General features: G+C 43.0%; 1 protein-coding gene across 1 annotated transcript; it reads right to left on the reverse strand.

The window, feature by feature from the left end:
* Window positions 1–3,129: 3,129 nt before the first annotated feature.
* LOC121534530 (nucleolar complex protein 3 homolog) lies at window positions 3,130–14,322 on the reverse strand. The gene is made up of 20 exons (XM_041841138.2): window positions 14,186–14,322; window positions 13,446–13,650; window positions 13,108–13,231; window positions 11,682–11,845; window positions 11,475–11,537; window positions 11,008–11,138; window positions 10,556–10,811; window positions 9,775–9,950; window positions 6,621–6,749; window positions 6,377–6,508; window positions 5,824–5,904; window positions 5,580–5,680; window positions 5,417–5,489; window positions 5,267–5,330; window positions 5,090–5,161; window positions 4,780–4,961; window positions 4,555–4,683; window positions 4,373–4,470; window positions 3,753–3,837; window positions 3,130–3,482 (listed from the first exon to the last, which is right to left on the reverse strand). Exons 1-20 carry the CDS (start codon window positions 14,192–14,194, stop codon window positions 3,354–3,356), a joined length of 2,403 nt encoding a protein of 800 aa, XP_041697072.1. The 5' UTR covers window positions 14,195–14,322; the 3' UTR covers window positions 3,130–3,353.
* Between the last annotated feature and the right edge of the window lie 1,001 nt (window positions 14,323–15,323).

Consider the following 15,323-nt stretch of genomic DNA (forward strand, 5'->3'; position numbering starts at 1 on the left):
CATATTTACCATTGAAGTGTTTTGCATTAATTAAAATACTAGTCTATTTTAGAAGACGTGTATTGACCTCTTTTTGTTCCCAATACCAGATTTGAATTGACGCAACTTAACAATTTGCATTTTAATGAGGGAAATAAGTATTTGACCCCTCTGCAAAACATGACTTAGTACTTAGTGGCAAAACCCTTGTTTGCAATCACAGTCAGACGTTTCTTGTAGTTGGCCACCAGGTTTGCACACATCTCAGGAGGGATTTTGTCCCACTCCTCTTTGCAGATCTTCTCCAAGTCATTAAGGTTTCGAGGCTGACGTTTGGCAACTCGAACCTTCAGCTCCCTTCACAGATGTTCTATGGGATTAAGGTCTGGAGACTGGCTAGGCCACTCCAGGACCTTAATGTGCTTCTTCTTGAGCCACTCCTTTGTTGCCTTGGCCGTGTGTTTTGGGTCATTGTCATGCTGGAATATCCATCCACGACCCATTTTCAATGCCCTGGCTGAGGGAAGGAGGTTCTCACCCAAGATTTGACGGTACATGGCCCCGTCCATCGTCCCTTTGATGCGGTGTTGTCGTCCTGTCCCCTTAGCAGAAAAACACCCCCAAAGCATAATGTTTTCACCTCCATGTTTGATGGTGGGGATGGTGTTCTTGGGGTCATAGGCAGCATTCCTCCTCCTCCAAACACGGCGAGTTGAGTTAATGCCAAAGAGCTCGATTTTGGTCTCATCTGACCACAACACTTTCACCCAGTTCTCCTCTGAATCATCCAGATGTTCATTGGCAAACTTCAGACGGGCCTGTATATGTGCTTTCTTGAGCAGGGGGACCTTGCGGGTGCTGCAGGATTTCAGTCCTTCACGGCGTAGTGTGTTACCAATTGTTTTCTTGGTGACTATGGTCCCAGCTGCCTTGAGCTCATTGACAAGATCCTCCAGTGTAGTTCTGGGCTGATTCCTCACCGTTCTCATGATCATTGCAACTCCACGAGGTGAGATCTTGCATGGAGCACCAGGCCGAGGGAGATTGACAGTTCTTTTGTGTTTCTTATATTTGCGAATAAACGCACCAACTGTTGTCACCTTCTCACCAAGCTGCTTGGCGATGGTCTTGTAGCCCATTCCAGCCTTTGTAGGTCTACAATCTTGTCCCTGACAGAGCTCTTTGGTCTTGGCCATGGTGAAGAGTTTAGAATCTGATTGATTTATTGCGTCTGTGGACAGGTGTCTTTTTTACAGGTAACAAACTGAGATTAGGAGCACTCCCTTTAAGAGTGTGCTCCTAATCTCAGCTCGTTACCTGTATAAAAGACACCTGGGAGCCAGATATCTTTCTGATTGAGAGGGGGTCAAATACTTATTTCCCTCATTAAAATGCAAATCAATTTATAACATTTTTGACATGCGTTTTTCTGGATTTTGTTGTTGTTATTCTGTCTCTCACTGTTCAAATAAACCTACCATTAAAATTATAGACTGATCATGTCTTTGTCAGTGGGCAAACGTACAAAATCAGCAGGGGATCAAATACTTTTTTCCCTCACTGTACTTACAGACACCTGTGTGTGTCCTTTGACACTATATAAACTAGTGACCCGCAGTGTTTGCCATTAAACCCGGATGAAGACAGCTTGTCTGTCGAAACGTTGGTTATTAAATTATTGCATCTGAGCTCCTAGTGTGCGGCTCTCCTTTTCTTTATCAAGTGTTCTACACTGTTAGCCAGAACCTCGCCTAAATAGGTGTGCGTTTCTTTCGTCTCCAATAATAGAGGTTAACATGATTTTTGAATGACCATCTCATCTCTGTACCTCACGCATACAATTATCTGTAAGGTCCCTCAGTCAAGCAGTGAATTTCAAACACAGATTCAACCACAAAGGCCAGAGGTTTTCCAATGCCTCATAAAGGGCACATATTGGTAGATGGGTCAAAAAAAGAGCAGACATTGAATATCCCTTTGAGTATGGTGAAGTTATTAATTACACTTTGGATGGTGTTTCAATTCATGCAGTCACTACAAAGATAACTATTTTGCCGGAGAGGAAGGAAACCACTCAGGGATTTCACCATGAGGCCAATAGTGCCTTTAAAACAGTTGGAGTTTAATGGATGGATGTGATTGCAGAAAACTGCGCATGAATCAACATTGTAGTTACTCCACAATACTAACCTAATTGACAGAGTGAAAAGCCTGTAAAGAATGAAAATATTCCAAAACATCCCGTTTTCAACAAGGCATTGCAAAAAATGTGCCAAAGCAATTTTTCTCCTGGATACAAAGTGTTTTGTTTGGGGCGAATCCAATACATTACTGAGTACAGCTCTCCATATTTTCTAGCATAGTGGTGGTTGCATCATGTTATGGGTATGCTTGTAATCGTTAAGGACTGGAGAGTTTCAGGATAAAAAAAGAAACGGAACGGGCTAAGCACAGGCAAAATCCTAGAGGAAAACCTGGTTCAGTCTGCTTTCCAACAGACACTGGGAGATTAATTTACCTTTCAGCAGGACAATAACCTAAAACACGAGGCCAAATATACACTAGAGTTGCTTACCAAGAAGACAGTGAATGTTCCGAAGTGGCCAAGTTAGTTTTGACTTAAATGGTTCTCTAGCATTGATCAACAACCAGAGCTTGAAGAATTTTCAAAAGAATAATGGGCAAATATTGTACAATCCAGTTGTGCAAAGCTCTTTGAGACTTACCCAGAAAGACTCACAGCTGTAATCGCTGCAGCTGATTCTAACATGTATTGACTCAAGGGTGTGAATACTTCTGTAAATGAGACTGTATTTCATTTCTAAAAACATATTTTCACTTTGTCATTATGGGGTATTGTGTGTAGATGGGTGAGAATTTTGTTTTTCTTTAATCAATTTTGAATTCAGGCTGTAACACAAAATGTGGAATAGATCAAGGGGTATGAATACTTCCTGAAGGCACTGTATACCCAGGAAATGTTTGGGAGCATAATTAGTGTGCAACTATTTATATGGATTACTTACAGTAAAATTACAGATTAATGTAATGGTGGGCTGTTGTATGCTGTGAATTCATTACTCCATGAGATTTATAAAGGGATGTACAGGACTGTAGGTCCGGGACATGAGTAGTCAACGAGGCAGGTGGTTTAACTAAACATTACTTTAATGTTCTTCAACAGCTAACTGTATCCAAGATTTTTGTGCATTCTCATGTGTCAAAAATGTCTGAACACCAGCAAAGAGAATGATTAAAAATAAATGTCACCAACAGAAACCAGTTTATGGTTGATTGTTATTTTACAGTCCATTTAGATAAAATACAGGCAAAGGAAAAGAGGGGGGGGGGGGGTTCCGGTTGGGTGTGAAGTGTTATGTGCTGCTTGTCTGAACTGCAGAGAAATCCAGCGACGTAGGATCCTCTTCCTCCGCTGAGAGAACACAATCAATCTGCTGCTTCAATTTATCATCCAACAGGGCTTCGCCTATCGTGAAATAATCCTGCGACAGACACAATGCAGAGGTAGGAGCCAAAGATATCACAAAGACAACTCGCTTAACGGAAAATGCAGCATCATACGGGGATGATTTCTGTATTTTGAAAGTTACACATCTTGAAAACTTGATTGCTGACAAGCAAAACCTTTTGGGACTATGTCCACAATGGACTAATGAAACAAATACCAAAATATACTTTTTTGGGTGGTTTTCCTTTAAGTGGGGCCTAATAACATTGTGGAATATACATGGACAGGGAGGGACGGGATGTACCTTCTTCTTTGTGGAAGGCGCTGCCACTGGAGGGTTGAAGGTCATGTCTTTAGCTCTGTAGTCTTCAAACAGCTCCACTGGGTGCCTGAGACAGGTCAAAAGTAATGTACACCTTTCAATCATTTTTTTTATATAATGCACATGCACACATCTTTGGTTAGGATCTCATAGCTCAGCACTGTTGAGAAAGACTTGGGTCTTGTATGAGTATTTGTAAAAGAGCTGGAGGAGCAGCAAAGGGCCTTTTTTAGAGGATGAATTAAATGTGAGATTGAAAAGTGACGGCATCCTCTTACATTTACATTTTAGTCATTTAGCAGACGCTCGTATCCAGAGTGACTTACAGTTAGTGAATACATTTTTTTATATATATATTTTTTTACATATACTGGCCCCCCGTGGGAATCGAACCCACAACCCTGGCGTTGCAAACGCCATGCTCTATCAACTGAGCTACATCCCTGCCGGCCATTCCCTCCCCTACCCTGGACGACGCTGGGCCAATTGTGCGCCGCCCATGAGTCTCCCGGTCGCGGCTCTAGTGGCACAGTTAGCACTGCGATGCAGTGCCTTAGACCACTGCGCCACTCAGGAGTACAGTCTGCACACACTGTTGTTACCTTCTGGTGAGTTGAACGGTCAGCGCTCCAGATCCTTCACTAGGAGCCCCTGCACAGAGGTGAACGGCAAACCTCCTGACAACTGGGTGGTAGTGTTTCTGCAACAACAACAACGCCATCAGCTATACCTCTGTGTGTGTGTGTGTTTTTCTGTGTGTGTGTATGTGTGTGTGTGTGTTTACCCTGAGTGTGTGTAGCTCCCACAGGGCAGTGTTCTGAGGGTTGCAGTACTCTGGCTCGTCCAGCTCAGGCAGGAACACCCCACTACCCTGAGCCTCATTGTCCAGGAGGATGTCACACTTGGGGAAGGTCTGGGAGAGAGGGGGAGCACAGCTTTCTTAATCACAAACGTATGCTCTCACACAATCTCTCCCTCCCCATCATGCACACAGACGGTAAACACTTACATGTATCAACATCCTGTTGGATGCCAGGATGCCCACGGTGGCGTTGGGCAGTGTGTGCAGACTGAGCGTGCTCAGTCTCTTGACGAAAGCCAAGGCGCGCTGCAGGGTCACCTGTTTCCTACGCTTGGTCAGCATCACGTCGAGACAACGCAGTACGATGCTGATGTCATCATTAGACGCACCTGGGGAAAAAAACAGCCACAGTATTAAAACTTGTTTTAATGAAGGAACGGGTCACATCAGAGCAGAACACATTCGGTGACGGTGAGCCAGACATGGGCTTCAATAAGCTCTAGACAGTTTGACTTACCAGCATTGAGTTTGAGCAGTGTTTTGTACAGGTGGGTGTAGAATTTCAGAGGGTCAATATTGAGGACATCACCTGTTCGCAAAAGAAAGGAACTCATTAAATGTGCATGTCCTGTACATATATTTCTGTGAGGTGTTTAATAATGCTCAATGATGTCATCATAAACCAATCACTGACCTTGACCAGAAAGGATGTTGAAGGCTGTCTGAATGCAGTGAAGGCTTTCCCGATAGGTCAGATCCTAAAGGGAGAAAAGCCATTAGCCAATCATATCAGATGATGTGAATAGTATTTGGATGTGACTGGTAAAGGATTTGTACTACCCACCCCTGATTGGATAAGATGTTGGAGAACGTTCAACAAGTCATCAAAGAACTCCAGGTTAATTAGATGAGCAAACCTTCGGAGAAGAAATTTGTCAGAAAACAATGTCCACATTCTATCAAATATATTTACATTTGCGTAAGTTATTAATGTATCCGTCTCTTACTTTGCTAACCCTTCTAAAACGGAGGGAAGCAGGATGGACTTCTGAGCTTTCTTCAGGATTCTGAAGTAAATCAGGAACACTATGTTCAAGGTCTCCGTGTGCTAGGAGAAAGAACCGATAATTGGAATTTGGGTCATGAGAAGTTTAAAATCACTTTCTCAAAACGTTGAGCTTTTCAGCTCTATATTAAAAAACATTCCTTCCTACCCATTTGAGACAGTTAAAAGTATTTAATTAAACTCACCAATTTGAGCTTCTTGTCTTTGTTCTCTGATGCCTCAGCCTCTAGTAGCTCTTTCTCTAGTTTCTCTTCAGCCTTTTTCCACTGTAAGGATGACAGGACACTTCCATTACACTTTTCACATAAAACATTTAAACTCACAGAAAGCTAGTTAAACACAGGAAGACATGTGTCTGAAGGTAGCCGGGTACCAGTTAAAAAGATTAATGGAAGTATATATGGAGATATTTTAGGCACTAAAATATGGGGTTAAATACAATAATAAATACAGTTTCCTGATCCTACTACTATCTCAGATATAGGACAGACACTTCAGAACAAACTTCCTTTAGATTTCTTTTGGGACTATCTGTTTATCCATCTATGAAGTTGAAGTTGTTATTCAATTTGTTTATATGGGCTAATAGTAGTAAGGCCAAATGCAACGTTTCATAAAAAAAAATTTGGGATACCTTAAGGGGTCCTAAAATTCAAAAGCAAATAGCTAAATGACCCTTGGTATGAGCATCTTAAAACAATTCCACATGTTTGCTTGCCCCCGTTAAGGGCTACTGACCTTTCTCTGCATCCTGGACAGATTCTTCTTTTTGTCTTTGTAGTTCATGAACTTCTTTTTGGGAGCCGTGTCGTCTGTGTCCTTCTTCACCTCTACTTCCTTTATCCTCAGACAGAGGAGAACCTTCAGCAGCTGTAGGGAAAAGTCAACATTGAGAAAACGTCATATGCATTTCGACAAGAGACATGCCGTCAAAAACTCTTCAAACTCAACGTTTTGCCGGGAAATAGTAGGTGAAAAGTACCTCAGGTCTGACGTCGTAGTTCCTGCTCTTGACCAGTCCGGAGATCACTTTGACTGTCCCTAGTGATGCCTGGCCCTGTTTGTCCTGTTTCAACAGCTTCTTGACAGCTTCACAGCACAAATCAGACACCTGCACAACCAAGACAAACTCAGTAGTCAAGAGACAAGCACACCCCTAATCACTCGTAGACAGAAGCACGTAACATAAATGGTAGTAGCGTCTGTCAACAGACTGTGGGATGCAGTGACTAACGAGGAACTTTGTTCCAGTCCACTGCTTTTTCGTCACTGATTATTTGGACAAACCACGATTTCGCATCTTTCAAATTTCTGATGGGAAGGGGTCATTCGGCCAATATACTTGCCAGAAACTTGGAGAGTTTCCGTTTAGGGGGGTGGAGACTTCATAAGTCGCGTTAGCACCTTTCTCCTAACATCTCAGAACTTTCATTGAGCATCTGAGGCAATTACGCCAGATTTCAGTTCTGGGTTTCCGAGATTAACACACCCCTAATACAGACAAGACAAAACCATCCAACACATCACGAGATAAAATCATATCCCTGTTTAATTTCATAGGACGTAGCCCTTTACCCTCGTACCCGTATCAATGAGCTGATGTGTGGTGAGAGTTCTGGCACTGAGATGGGTGCAGCTCATTGATGATGGATGAGGTGAGTTTCCCCCTACTATGTAAAGCGTTTTGAGTAAGTCTCCCGAGTGGCGCAGTGGTCTAAGGCACTGCATTGCAGTGCTAGCTGTGCCACTAGAGATCCTGGTTCGAATCCAGGCTCTGTCGTAGCCGGCCGCGACCGGGAGACCCATGCGACGGCGCACAATTGGCCCAGCGTCGTCCAGGGTAGGGGAGGGAATGGCCGGCAGGGATGTAGCTCAGTTGGTAGAGCATGGCGTTTGCAACGCCAGGGTTGTGGGTTCGATTCCCACGGGGGCAGTATGAAAAAATATATATATAAAAATATATATATATAATGAATGCACTCACTAACTGTAAGTCGCTCTGGATAAGAGCGTCTGCTAAATGACTAAAATGTAAAAAATGAGTACCTCAGTTGGTAGAAAATTGCTATATAAATCGAATCAACTATTATAATTTTTATACGCTCACGCGTCTCTCCATTATGCGTGGGAATACTTGGGAGCGGATTTCCTGGTGTTTTTACAGTCTTTTATGGGGGGCCAACTTAAACCACCCGCGATTTGGCCGCCAGTTGGGGAACCCTGATATAGACCAATTTAGCCCTATCCACATAGGCCAATTTAGCCCTATCCACATAGGCCAATTTAGCCCTATCCATATAGGCCAATTTAGCCCTATCCATATAGGCCAATTTAGCCCTATCCATATAGGCCAATTTAGCCCTATCCATATAGGCCAATTTAGCCTATAGGGTTAACTAAAGCTACAACTCCACATAGCCATCTCCATGTCTCTGCAAAACCACATCTAAACTCAGCAAAAAAAGAAACATCCCTTTTTCAGGACCCTGTCTTTCAAAGATAATTAGTAAAAATCCAAATAACTTCACAGATATTCATTGTAAAGGGTTTAAACACTGTTTCCCATGCTTGTTCAATGAACCATAAACAATTAATGAACATGCACCTGTGGAACGGTCGCTAAGACACTAACAGCTTACAGACGGTAGGCAATTAAGTTCAGTTATGAAAACTTAGGACACTAAATAGGCCTTTCTACTGACTCTGAAAAACACCAAAAGAAAGATGCCCAGGATCCCTGCTCATCTGCGTGAACGTGCCTTAGGCATGCTGCAAGGAGGCATGAGGACTGCAGATGTGGCCAGGGCAATAAATTGCAATGTCCGTACTGTGAGACGCCTAAGACAGCGCTACAGGGAGACAGGACGGACAGCTGATCGTCCTCGCAGTGGCAGACCACGTGTAACAACACCTGCACAGGATCGGTACATTCGAACATCACACCTGCAGGACAGGTACAGGATGGCAACAACAACTGCCCGAGTTACACCAGGAACGGACAATCCCTCCATCAGTGCTCAGACTGTCCGCAATAGGCTGAGAGAGGCTGGACTGAGGGCTTGTAGGCCTGTTGTAAGGCAGGTCCTCACCAGACATCACCGGCAACAACGTCGCCTATGGGCACAAACCCACCGTCGCTGGACCAGAGGACTGGCAAAAAGTGCTCTTCACTGACGAGTTGTGGTTTTGTCTCACCAGGGGTGATGGTCGGATTCGTGGTTATCGTCGAAGGAATGAGCGTTACACCGAGGCCTGTACTCTGGAGCGGGATCGATTTGTAGGCGGGGGTCCGTCATGGTCTGGGGCGGTGTGTCACAGCATCATTGGACTGAGCTTGTTGTCATTGCAGGCAATCTCAACGCTGTGCGTTACAGGGAAGACATCCTCCTCCCTCATGTGGTAACCTTCCTGCAAGCTCATCCTGACATGACCCTCCAGCATGACAATGACACCAGCCATACTGCTCGTTCTGTGAGCGATTTCTTGCAAGACAGGAATGTCAGTGTTCTGCAATGGCCAGCGAAGAGCCCGGATCTCAATCCCATTGAGCACGTCTGGAACCTGCTGGATCGGAAGGTGAGGGCTAGGGCCATTCCCCCCAGAAATGTACAGGAACTTGCAGGTGCCTTGGTGGAAGAGTGGGGTAGCATCTCACAGAAAGAACTGGCAAATTTGGTGCAGTCCATGAGGAGGAGATGCACTGCAGTACTTAATGCAGCTGGTGGCCACACCAGATACTGACTGTTACTTTTGATTTTGACTCCCCTTTGTTCAGGGACAAATTATTCCATTTATGTTAGTCACATGTCTGTGGAACTTGTTCAGTTTATGTCTCAGTTGTTGAATCTTGTTATGTTCATACAAATATTTACACATGTTAAGTTTACTGAAAATAAACACAGTTGACAGTGAGAGGACATTTATGCAAGATTTCAGTTCTGGGTTTCCGAGATTAACACACCTCTAATACAGACAAGCAAAACCATCCAACACATCATAAGATCAAATCAAATTTTTTGCTGAGTTTATTTGTATGAAATTACAAAATAATGTTATAGTGAACTTCATGCGACAAGATTTTCGAATGTCCTAATATGGGGTTCTGGGGACCCATCCAACCCTTACTCCAGACTCACCCTTTTGATGGAGTCGTTCATCAAAGGCACCACCATGACGATGATGTTGTTGTGGAAGTTGAAATGTGGCAGGGCCACCAGCAGCTCACAGATGCAGCGGATGGCCACCTCAGCCAGGCCCTTATAGGACTGCAGGGATACCGCCTCACTGCGCTTTCTCTTCTTCTGCTTCCAGTCTACAGGGCAGGGCGTTCACACAGCAAATCGTTACAACCAACAGCAGCCAGTCATTAATATGAACCAGTCATAACAAGCACAACAACCAGTCACAACAAGTCATTAATATGAACCAGTCATAACAAGCACAACGAACCAGTCACAACAAGTCATTAATATGAACCAGTCATAACAAGCACAACGAACCAGTCACAACAAGTCATTAATATGAACCAGTCATAACAAGCACAACAACCAGTCACAACAAGTCATTAATATGAACCAGTCATAACAAGCACAACGAACCAGTCACAACAAGTCATTAATATGAACCAGTCATAACAAGCACAACGAACCAGTCACAACAAGTCATTAATATGAACCAGTCATAACAAGCACAACAACCAGTCACAACAAGTAATTAATATGAACTAGTCATAACAAGCACAACAACCAGTCACAACAAGTCATTAATATGAACCAGTCATAACAAGCACAACGAACCAGTCACAACAAGTCATTAATATGAACCAGTCATAACAAGCACAACAACCAGTCACAACAAGTCATTAATATCAACAAATAAAGAGAAAAGTGGGTTCAGTGTGAGAGTGTGTCTATGTACCTTTGACTGTCTGCTCCAGGTTCTCCAGGTAGAACTTGTACTGGCTCACCAAGCCCTCCTCAAACTCCCTCAACTGCTGTGTCTCTTTCTTCACCTTTGAAGCTTTCTCTGTCTCTGTCAGGGGTCTTATCCTGTAGGAGGGGACGATGTCCTTGAAGACCTCCATCAGAGAGACCATGACCAGCTTTCTGACCGTCACGGCCACGTAGGGGTCTGTCTCCATCAGCATGGATCGCAGCTCTTTCAGCTTCTTGATCTGAACACAGACAGACAGTTCATTCTTCAGAGTTCAGACACAGTGGTTTCATACAGAAACCATCAAGGAGAACCAAACAAAACATTTCCCAAATCCCCTTCTATCTGCTATGACATTATTGGTCTATGTGACATAAGATAATACTTGAAATGTTGCCATGGGGACAAGGAAGCAACAGTAGCCTGAGCAGCCATACGTTGATGGTGGGGTCTGAGAGGATGTCTGATCCTAGACTGGCGATGCGTAGCTTCCTGTCTGTCAGCTTCTGTGTGCGGAGCTTCAGCTGCTCCTGAGGGGTCAGGGCCGGCCCAGTCACAGCCTCATCCTCTGTGGACAAACAGGGGTGATTTCATTACGTCTTGCAACGGAAACAGTTTAGCGTTTAAGAACCAAACGGAAGAAAATGAAACGGGGCGGGACCTACCTGAATTTGTCTAATAGAAACTCTCGTTTCCGTTTGCCGTAAACCGTTTCTGTTGTAAAATGTTTTTCAACAGACTAAACGTTTTGCAACAGAAACTGCGTAATGAATACACCCCAGCAACATCAGAGAAGCACCTCATCTACTGACCAGGATTCGGCCACCAATAGTTGGTCTAACAACACATTCTACACAGAGAGGATGGCTGACTCAAGTCAAGAAGTGGTTCATGATGCTGGTACCGTTTTCAAATTGCTCCAAGCCAGTCGGGGCATCTGCTTCCTCCTCAGCTTTTTTTGGTTCAACTGAAAAAGACAAAACCACATAACCAGAGTTATAAATTCTAAAACGTTTTAACAATATTTACATTTGAGTCATTTAGCAGACGCTCTTATCCAGAGCGACTTATGACTAAGGTAAAAATTGACATTTTCAGGTGAAGATCCTACCAGGTTTCTCCATGCTCTGTGGGATAAGGCCTCTGATCTTGTCTTTGATTGGCAGGAGGTGAATGACCTCCTTCTCCTCTGTTAGCTGCATCTTTCTGGGCATCTTCTCATAACTCTCTGGACCCTGCTGCTCCCCCTTGCGCTTTTTGGCATGCACTGGACCACTGCAGGTATTCAAGTAGAAACAAGTAAGGTTAAGTGAGAAGATAAGTTACAGACTGCCAAAATAATGGAAACTCTTCAGTAAATGAGGGATACAAAGTATATTGAAAGCAGGTGCTTCCACACAGGTGTAGTTCCTGAGTTAATTAAGCAATTGAATATCAGAACGGCCGTTAGTATTCGATTACTTGGGAAGAGTATTCATTTTAATTAAAATTAATTAAATTATCTGTGTGACATTGCTACATATTCTACATCGATTGACCATTACATTTTAAATGTTAATAAAACAACAGTTATGAGTTTTTATGAGTGAGCCCCATAAAAAAGACACACCGGTAGCCTACATATTTCACAGCTGTAGCTGCAAAATGGAATTAAAATTACAGAATTAAATTGGCTAAATGAGAAGGAGTAGGCTACAATGATCAACCAACAGGTAGGCTGATGTTTCATGGAGTTGTTGTAGACAAGGACGCCTCAAAATAGCCTCAATTAGCTTTGCCATTTTAGCTAGCTAGCTTCTTTACAATGATATGATGCAGTCAAGACAGGCACTACCAGATGGTATGATAGATAACCTATGGCAGCAACAAGTTTGTTTAACTTGCCCAAGTTGGTCTCTCTCTCTCTCTCTCTACTGAAGTGTCCCCAAAAATGTTTTGCTTTCAAACATATTTAGACTATACGGATATCATGGTTAGGTACATGTATAAAAATGCTGGGCAGGCCATTATTTTGGATACCATGGCTATGCCCCCATAGGATGTCAATGCCCCTATCCAAAGGGCACGAGTGGTCACTGAATGGTTGATGAGCATGAAAACGATGTAAACCATATGCCATGGCCGTCTCGTCTCAGTCACCAGATCTCAACTCAATTGAACACTTATGGGAGATTCTGGAGCGGCGCCTGAGACAGCGGTTTCCACCACCATCAACAAAACACCAAACAATGGAATTTCTCATGGGAAAATGGTATGGCATCCCTCCAATAGAGTTCCAGACACTTGTAGAATCTATACCAAGGTGCATTAAAGCTTTTCTGGCTCACGGTGGCCCAACGCCCTGTTTCCTTTATTTTGGCAGTTACCTATAGCTATACATTTCACCATGTGTGCACTTTGCTATGATCTACTGGTGATGGGATGTACATGAAATGAATAGACAGATGGTACATCACACTATAAAGAAATCCTGACTGGCTGTATGTGGGTGAAAATACAGTATGGACTGTGTAATTTCCCCCATCGCTTGTCATTACCTCGATGACAGGTCTCTGGTGAGGAAGGAGGCTTTCTGAGCCAGGGCCTTAATCTGCTCCAGGTCATCTTCATCCATCATGTCTATTGGCAGGGACTCTACAAACTCCTCCTCCTCTTCATCCTCTGTAACAGACACCAGACAGGGACATGTAATCAACGCCACCAAACAGGACTCTCAAAAACAAAAGATCACTTTATATAGGTTAGGGAATTATTTTGGTGCCATAGTGTGGAACAGTGCATTGTAAACTGTGCATCATTCAGCTTGAGCGCAAGATGTCAGGGTCTAGATGTTAGGCTATACTACTGTATGGGTGGGTCTTTATGCTGCACACACCTGGCCTCTTCTTGTAGCGCTCCAGGGGGAGGGGGGTCTTCAACACCGCATCTTTGATAGCTGCCCGGAGCTTCTTCTGCTCCTTGCGGTGTTTCTTGTCGGTGCTCTCCTTCTTGAACTGACGGTTCTTCAGCTTGTTGTCAAGCTTCACGTTGCTCGTCTTCAGCAGCCTGCGAAAGCTCGGCTTCCTCTTCTTGCTCCTTGGCTGTTGATGACAAAAGGTCGTCAGTGCTTTGTATTCATATGAACAACTTGGGTGTTGAACTGGGATTTACGTATGATTTTTTACGTATGGGTGGTCTTCTGTAGCTCAATTGGTAGAGCATGGCGCTTGTAACGCCAGGGTAGTGGGTTCGATCCCCGGGACCACCCATACGTAAAAATGTATGCACACATGACTGTAAGTCGCTTTGGATAAAAGCGTCTGCTAAATGGCATATTATTATTATATATTATTATTATTTAACAGTCAATAGCTAGCTGAATGCATGTCTAGTGAATGCATGTCTAGCAATGTGACGTTTGATATTGATGTGGATGTTATAGAGTGCATTATAATAATGGTGAGTAACATTACATTAGTACACACAATGTTCAGCGTAAATTAAAGCCATTGACTGCTGACAAAATGAGAAACTGCACAGACGTTCTAGATAGCTACTTAGCTAGCTAGTTACGGAAAGCAATTCAGCTAGCGTTAGCTACTATTTAGCTATCCATCTATAACAATATTTACTTACCGGAGCCATCGTAAAGGACTTATTTTAAAAAGATGGAGTGCCTGTTTGAATCGATATAAAATAACTAGTATAACGTTGATTATTATAATATAAACTGTAAAATATTGCCACACGTGTTTCTTTCCTTTACCGGAAGTATTTATTTTCTACTAGCTAGGCGTCGGTGAAGATCATTGACGTGAACGGTGATCTCTTCATATTGATTTGAAAACACCGCCACGTACTGGTTGGGAGGACTGGTGTGCTTAGGTGTGGTGGTCAGGAAAAACTGTTGACCATCTTGGAATAATCATCTCTTTGGTTTATTTACATAATTCATAACTTCTGGTCTGATACAGTATCACAGAGGCACTTTTGAATTCATTTAAAATATATTTACAATTGTTCTTAGTACGCAGTATGAAAACTGTACAATAGAGAGAGCATAAGAAACAATATACATAATCAGATGTGAAAAATGTACTGTAGAACCATGAACTACAGCATTGATGATAAAATATGTTGGACCTCAACATAAGTGTTTGGTCAAATGTAAAGTAAAAATAGATGTGAGCAACATCACCAACAAGACCAAGTTTTAAAAGTGAATTATGTTTCATGAATAGGTGAAAAAGTGTCTCATTTCTGTTTCATTCACAACAATATAATAACTTCACTGTGGATTCATCCAGCCCAAAAGCAAAACACTGAAACCTCATATGGCACACAAGCCCTTGATCATGACTCTCAGTACCATTACATTACACCGAGTCATTGGACGAAGGCGTCTTCTGTAGGTGGGTTTTGTTAAGAGACGCAACGTTCGGTCTGAACATTAACACGCATCGCTTACGGTACGATTTTGGAAGCATAAGGACCTAATTTTCAAAAAACTAAAGGTTGAGAAAAAAGAAGAAACCCGTACACTGCTCTTGCTAGTATCACTGCTCTTTATTCATCTAGCTTTACGTATCGGCCTCAAGGCCTTTGTAAAGCTAACTTAATAAAGAGCAGTGATACTTGCAAGAGCAGTATGCGGGTATCTTATTTTTTTCTCATCTTATTCGACTGTTACCATGCACCTGCAACAAAGATAGCTCAGATGTGCGAGTGCCTTTTGAATTAAACAAAAACAAAATGTTAAATTGATATACACCTT

Source organism: Coregonus clupeaformis, chromosome 1, assembly GCF_020615455.1.
Source record: "Coregonus clupeaformis isolate EN_2021a chromosome 1, ASM2061545v1, whole genome shotgun sequence".
In the NCBI taxonomy this organism is placed as follows: Eukaryota; Metazoa; Chordata; class Actinopteri; order Salmoniformes; family Salmonidae; genus Coregonus; species Coregonus clupeaformis.

What these genes read in the sequence shown, in the direction of transcription:
- LOC121534530 (XM_041841138.2), bottom strand. An exon ending in GTTTTAGAAGGGTTAGCAAA is followed by an intron (nt 5,490 to 5,579) that starts GTAAGAGACGGA and finishes TCTTCTCCGAAG; the next exon opens with GTTTGCTCATCTAATTAACC. An exon ending in CAACATCCTTTCTGGTCAAG is followed by an intron (nt 5,162 to 5,266) that starts GTCAGTGATTGG and finishes TTTTGCGAACAG; the next exon opens with GTGATGTCCTCAATATTGAC.